The sequence below is a fragment of the Otolemur garnettii genome, unplaced genomic scaffold (genome assembly GCF_000181295.1).
Source record: "Otolemur garnettii isolate 467f Iridium unplaced genomic scaffold, OtoGar3 scaffold00002, whole genome shotgun sequence".
NCBI classification, from domain to species: domain Eukaryota; kingdom Metazoa; phylum Chordata; class Mammalia; order Primates; family Galagidae; genus Otolemur; species Otolemur garnettii.
In genome coordinates, this window is record NW_003852397.1 from 54,092,306 (window position 1) to 54,099,657 (window position 7,352).

General features: G+C 36.5%; 1 protein-coding gene across 2 annotated transcripts in view; it reads left to right on the forward strand.

Annotated features, from left to right (window-relative positions):
* The window catches only part of GOLGA4 (golgin A4), a 122,436-nt gene that overhangs the window by 106,232 nt on the left and 8,852 nt on the right, over positions 1–7,352 (forward strand). For both annotated transcript variants that reach the window (XM_012806057.2, XM_023514026.1), the window contains one exon: positions 5,476–5,562. In XM_012806057.2, coding sequence (XP_012661511.1) covers positions 5,476–5,562 — 87 coding nt within the window. The remainder of the gene's footprint in view (positions 1–5,475; positions 5,563–7,352) is intronic.

Consider the following 7,352-nt stretch of genomic DNA (forward strand, 5'->3'; position numbering starts at 1 on the left):
CCACCTTAGGTGTATGTGGCTGGCGCCTTAGCCACTTGAGCCACAGGCGCCAAGCCATGTTTTTGGAGTTTTACCTATAGGTATTGGGGTTGGGGTAGCCCTGAACAATTTTGAGCAGGGATTGACAAGATCACAGGTGTTATTGGACACATCATCTGCTTATTTGCTCAATTTCTAATGCATTGACAAGAATTTGAAATGGAGACCAGGTTGTGGTTTTTGAATAAGCCAGAATATGTTGTGGCCTTTGTAATTTGATTACCATCTGCAGTGTTTTCTTGTCTAGGAGGATCTGTATGTCATTTCACCTGTGTTTCTTCATGTGCTTTTGCACACAGTGTTCTTTATGAGGCAGATGACTTTTTTAAGAAGACCACATGTAGTATACACATCCTTGTAGTATGGGATTAAGTAAGCTCCCCTCTTTTCTTCTGTCCTTGCACTTTTCCTTGGGTTTTAATCTTCCATGCTATTAATTGAATCTGAAATTCAGCCTGTTCTCCTTTTCAATGTAAAGTATTTCTCATCCTAAGATTTATTAAAACACCTCTCCCTAAGGAAAACCTGGCAGGAGAGGCCACTTTTAAGTCAGGTGGCTCATGTGAACTTTTCCTTGCTTCCCAGGGCCTGAGGAGATTGTATATAGAGTAGACAGTCTGATTTCTTTCCCAAGGTGTGGCAAAGAGCCTGGGCTTCTTCATTAAAGTGTTTTCTGGCAAGCCAGGGAGGAGCTTTAAGTCTTTACTGGGTAATAAGCTGCACATTCTGGATCGCTGATTCATTTAGAGGTGGGTTTACCATTTAATATTGTCTAGAAATGTGAAGAGATGACTAGCCACAGTTCACTTTTTTTTTTTAGTGAACATGCTTGTGCATGCATGTATATGTTGTTTCATAGTGATATAAATGGACTCCTTGGTATTCTGAACTTTATGCAGTATTGAAATTAGAGAAATATTTCCTATAATTATGAATCTCTGAATTTTAGATTTTTGGCGCTTAATAAAAATTATATTCATAGGTAGTATACTAGAAGTTGCTTAGAGTGTTATTAAAAAGAAAATACTAAAATACAGGGTAGCCATTAAGTTCGTATGCAATTGAAATGCTATTTGCTATTTCATATTTCTCTTGCCATTTCATGCCAGATATATGTAGACATAACTTGAAGATACTGCAGGTTCAGTTCCAGACCAGTGCCATAAAATGAATACCACAGTAAAGCAAATGACACAATTTTTTTTGTTTCTCAGTGCATATAAAAGTTATGTTTATACTATACTGTAGGCTATTAAGTATGTAATAGCATTGTATCTAAAAAACCTGTGTGTATACTTTAATTTAAAAATACATTATGTGGGCTGGGTGTGGTGGCTCACACCTATAATCCTAGTACTCTGGGTGGCCAAGGCAGGTAGATTACCTGAGCTCACAAGTTTGAGACCAGGCTGAGCCAGAGCAAGACCTGTCTCTAAAAATTGCTGGGCATGTGGCCGGTGCTGGTAGTTCCAGCTATGTGGGAGGCTGAGGCAAGAGAATCACTTGAGCCCAAGTGTTTGATGTTGTTGTGAGCTATGACACCATAGCACTTTACTGAGGGTGACAAAGTGAAACTCTGTCTCAAAAAAAAAAAAAAAAAGGATTATGCACTGAGTGTGGTGGCTCAGGTCTGTAATGTCAGAGCTTTGGGAAGCTGATGTGAGTGGATTGTTTGAGTTCAGGAGTTGGAGACCAGCGTGAACAAGAGCAAGACCTCATCTCTACTAAAAATAGAAAAACTAGCCAGGAGTTATGGCATGTACCTATAGTCCCAGCTACTTGGGAAGTTGAGGCAAGAGGATCTCTTGAGCCCAAGATTACTGTCAACATAGATACCATAGCACTCTGCCCAGTGTGACAGAGTTGAAACTCTGTCTCAAAAAAAAGAAAAAAATTGTTGTTAAAAATGTTGATGATTATCTGTACTTTGAGTGAGTTATGATCTTTTACTGGTGGAGGATCTTGCCTCAATGTTGATGGCTGCTGACTCATCAGGGTAGTAGTTGCCGAAGGTTGGGATAGCTATGGCAGTTTCTTAAAACTTAACAACAATGAAGTTTGCTGCGTCAATTGACTCTTTCACAAATGATTTTTGGTAGTATGTGATGCTATTTGAGAGCATTTTATCCACAGTAGAGCTTCTTCACAATTGGAATTAATCTCAAATGCTGCCACTGCCTTACCAACCAAGTTTGTGGAATAGTCTAAATCCTTAATTGTCTTTTCGACCATGTTCATAGCATTTTCACCAGGAGTAGATTTCACTTTAAGAAATCACTTTCTTTGCTCATTCATAAGAAATAATTGCTCATCAGTTAAAGTTTTATCAGGAGCTTATAGCAGTTCAGTCAGATTGTCAGGCTCCGCTTCTAGCTCTCTCGCTCTTTCCACCACATATGTGGGTACTTCCTCCACCAAAGCCTTGACTGCCACAAAGTCATTCATTGGGGTTGGAAACAACTTCTTCCTCTATGAACTGAGAAACTCTGTGAACATTGACATTTTTATTTTCTCCCGTGAATCATGAATATTGTTCATAGCATCTAGATTGGTGAATCTTTTCCAGAAGTTTTTAATTTACTTTGCCTAGATCCATCAGAGGAATTACTATCTATGGTTGCTATAATCTTACAAAATGTATTCCTTGAATAGTAAGGCTTGAAAGTCAAAATTACTCCTTGACCCATGGACTGCAGAATGGATGTTGTGTCAGCAGACATGAAAACATCATTCATCTCCTTGTACATCTCCATCAGAGCTCTTGGGTGACTAGTGCATTGTTAATGAGCAGTAATATTTTGATAGGAATCTTTTTTGATGAGCAATAATTCTCAACAGTAGACTTAAAATAGTAAACCATGCTGTAAACAAATGTGCTGTCTGTTATGCTTTATTATTCTATTTCTAGAGCACAGGTAGAGTGGAGTTAGCATAGTTCTGAAGGGTACTATGATTTTTGGAATACTGAATAAACATTGGCTCTGACTTAGTTACCAGCTACATTAATTCCAAACAAGAGAGTCAGCTTTTCCTTTGAAGCTTTCAAACCAAGCATTGACTTCTCTCTAGCCATAAAGTCCTAGGTGATATCTTCTCCCAATTAAAGGCTGCTTCATCTGCATTGAACAGTCTAAATCTGTTGTATAGTTGTTGCCACCTTCATAGGTCATCTTACCTGTATCTGGATAACTTGCTGCAACTTCTCCATCAGTACTTGCTGCTTCGCCTTGCACTTTTATGTTCTGGAGATAGTTTCTTTCATTAAAACATCATTAATCAATTTGCTAGTTTCAAAGTTTTCTTCTTCAGTTACTTCACCTCTCTCAGCCTTCAGGTAATTGAAACAAGTTAGGGCCTTGTTATGAATTATGCTTTGGCTTAAGGGAATTTGTAGCTGGGATGATCTTCTATTTAGACCACTAAAATTTTTTCCATTTCAACAATAAGGCTATTTTACTTCCTTATCTTTTGTGTTCACTGGAGTAGCACTTTTAGTTTCCTTCAAGAACTTTTCCCCTGTATTCATAACTTGGCTGTTGGGCATAAGAAGCCTAGCTTTCTGCCTATCTCAGCTTTCAATGTGACTTCGTCAGTAAGCTTAATTATTTCTAGCTTTTGATTTAAAGTTAGAGACATGTGACTCTTCCTTTCACTTAGAGGCCATTGTAGAGTTTCTAATTTGTCTTGTTTCAGTATTGTTGTGTCTGAGGGAATAGAGAGGCCCATTTGAAAGGGAGAGAGATAGGAACACAAACAGTCAGTGCAGCAGTCAGAATACACATAACATTCATCAGTTATGTTTGCCATCTTATAGTATAGGATGATTCGTGGCACCCTAAAACAAGTACCATAGTAACATCAAAGATTACTGATGCCAGATCATGATAATGGATTAAATAACAATGAAAATGTTTGAAATATTTCAAGTAGTACCAAAATGCACCACAGAGACATAAAGTGATTATATACTAGAAAAATGAAGGCAATAGACTTCCTGGACACAGAGTTGCCGGAAACCTCCAATTTGTTAAAGAAATGCAGTCTCTATGAAGCTCAGTAAAGGAAAGTGCAATGAAATAAGGTATACCTATACTTGTTTTCTAGCCTTCAGTTTAGCTACTGCACTTGATTCTGTGCTATCTAGGCAATATAATTTAAACAATGAGAGTTTTTGTAAAATGTTTTTAGAATTCTCCAAAAGTAAGTTGTTTTAAATAGTATTCGATCACCAAAATGGCAGAGGCAAAGATAAAAGGAAAAAGATATCTGAAACTAAAATAGTGCCATGTGTGGAGTTTGTGGTTTAGGAACAGTGTTAGTTGATCTATTAATTGAAGTTGAAGTATTAGGAATATGTAAAGTGTCTTGCGTAAGCTTAGTTTATAATAGGAACTTTTTAAAAAATTAGTTCCTTTCCTTCCTGGAAATAATTATGATACTCCCCCACCCCCACCCCATGATATGTGCTTCCAAAATTTTGAGTTAACTGTATAACCTTTTACTTAATGACCCTCTCCAGTACATCCCACCCACCCCTGAGATATGTGTAGCTAAGAACAAAGAATAGTAGGAATCAGTTTCTTGGGCTACCCTCCCATCCACTGTAGGAATCTTTAGGAGACTACTACCACCTGAATTTATATGTAAGCACTGAACTTGTTATCCTACTTATTTCATAAGTGGTATCTTCTTTCCTCTCTGTCTCCCTCAAAACATCTCATCTTGATACAAAATAGGGAGTTTCAACCTTTGAGGAGAATTTTCCAGGAGCTTATGGGTGACAGTCTGACTTACGGTATATTTATTCAGCTCTGCACAATTTATGATCTTGTTTTGCAAGCTACCATGTGTAATGTTTTTGATTCATCATGTTTTCTACCAAATGAAACATCTTGTGTTTATTTAAAATTGTAATTTGTATTTCTATTAGGCTGATGTGCTGCATGTCTTGAAAAATACCTAATAAGCATGTTCATGTTCATGCAGTAGCCGTGTTTATGAGATATATGATGTGATCTAGTTAAAGCTAAACATGGGGAGTATTTAATTCTGATTATTTAGAGCATATATTTTGGCAATTTATCATTTACTAGATAGATTTTTGCAAATAAAAAGCCTTTTAAAATGAATGAAAGCCTTATAAAATTTCATATTAATAAACAAAGGGCCAAGAACGTTAGAACTTTTTATAGCTTCATGCTATTATAAATATATCTTCTTAAAATAATTATAAACCCAGACATTTTGAGGATTCCTTTTAAATTGAAATTCTAGTGTTGGCTGTTACTTCCTTGACTAATAATTTCACATCATACTTCTTTGTTCGTGGCTTCCATTGAGAGCACTAAAGAATCCCACCAGCAGAACATGTCAGAACGGATTGAGACTTTATGTGTTTCGCTCTGTATTAATGATCATCTCTCATTTTTCTTGTAGACCATGGCAAAGGTTATAACCACTGTACTGAAGTTCCCTGATGATCAGACTCAGAAAATTTTGGAAAGAGAAGATGCTCGGTTAATGGTAAGCTCTAGAAGTAGACTATGGATAGAAGATGATTTTATCTCCTCTGTTTATATTGTCTTATTGATAAAGACTTTGATTAAAAGAAACTTAAAAGTTTTTAATCTTTGTTGTACTATAGCCTTAAAAGTGAGAATGAATTCACATTAAGTTTAACCAAGGGCAAATGTGAATGGATGCCCTCAAGGGAGAAAGCATAGTCTTACTAACAAAAAAAAAAAAGAATGATCTTATTTAATAGCATATAAGAGGTTGACAGACACTCATATCTGCTATGTGGGTTTTCAGAACTTGGACTGTTCATGGAAAGGATGAAAAAGGCATATGTATCTCCAGTAATATTTAAACCAAATTATATTATGGTGTTAGCTGTTTTATAGATTATTGTTCCTTATTATATTTTAATTGAATTCTAAATACATTAATTCTGGATGAAGGAATTTAAGCATTTTTGAGCTTTTGACACCTTACAAGGGAAATATAGACAGACAACTGAATTATTAAAAAATTTCATGTGAAGTGATGGAGAAATAAAACAAACATGCTACATTACTTCATAAATTATGCAAAATTCTCCATGCGAACTTCTTTTTGCCCTAGGCCAGTAATTCATTAAGAAGGTCCTCTCTAGCCAGACTATAAAACTTGAGAAGTTTGTTTCCTACCCCTAGCTTTTTCTTTCTGTTTCTCTTACTATCATGATCTCTTTACCTATTTCATAACCCAGTGCTGCTTTTCCCTTTTCTCTCCTCACCAAGGCAAACAAGCATCTCCTCCTTAGTAGTAGGTTAGTTACATGTGTTGGAGCATTTCCAGTAAAATAAGAAAGTCCCAAAGCATCTCATCATATTTCAACAGACTGTGTTTCTTACAGAAGTTCTTGCTACTCCCTTTTTATAGTGCTCAACTTTTTGTCCTAGTGTAAAAATGTTTTAAAGCATACAAAAAGTTTCTTTTCTTAAAACAGTTTAACTAAAAAGAAATCTTTGAAAACATTAGTCTTTTTCTTTCTGAATACAGTGGTATTGATTCTAGACAGGGCCAAAATGGTAGCTGGCCTATTCTTCCTGAAAGAATCCTCTTTTATCCCAGATCCTGGCCTGTCCAAAATGTTCTACTTTTCTATTGCTCCTTTAAGCAAAGTCTCATCCATCATTATCTCTTGGTTAAGGGCTAAGTTCAATCAACAGTCATTTACTCTTTTAGTTGTTATAGGGAGTATAAGTTGTTGAAAGACCTGTGGAGGGAAGAGGTAACATAATCCATTTATATGTGAATAAAAAATATACATGAGTAATGTCCTGTAGAACCTCTGTAAGTTGACCACCCAAGGGACTGTAAAAAATTGGTAAACATACAAAGCTGGTCAACATAAGGAACTACATCCACTGTACTGATAACGTACATATGGTGCATGTCCAATCTATGAAAATTAGGTCAACTTAAGGAGGTAGTTAATGTAGGGAGGTAGTCAACTATGGAGAGTCTACTATAATTCAGATAATAAAAATAGATGCTTAGGGGCCACATGTGGTGACTCATGACTATATTCTCAGCACTTAGGGAGGTTGAAGCAAGATCACTTGAGTCCAGGAATTCAAAATGAGTCTGAGTAAGAGTAAAACCTGTGTCTAGAAAAAGTAGAGGAATCAGCTGGGTGTTATGGTACACACTGTTAGTCGCAGCTACTTGAGAGGCTGAGGCAGGAGGCTTGCTTAAGCCCAGGAGTTTGAGGTTGCAACAAGCTAGGATGACACTATGCACTCTAGCCTGGGCCATAAAGCAAGATC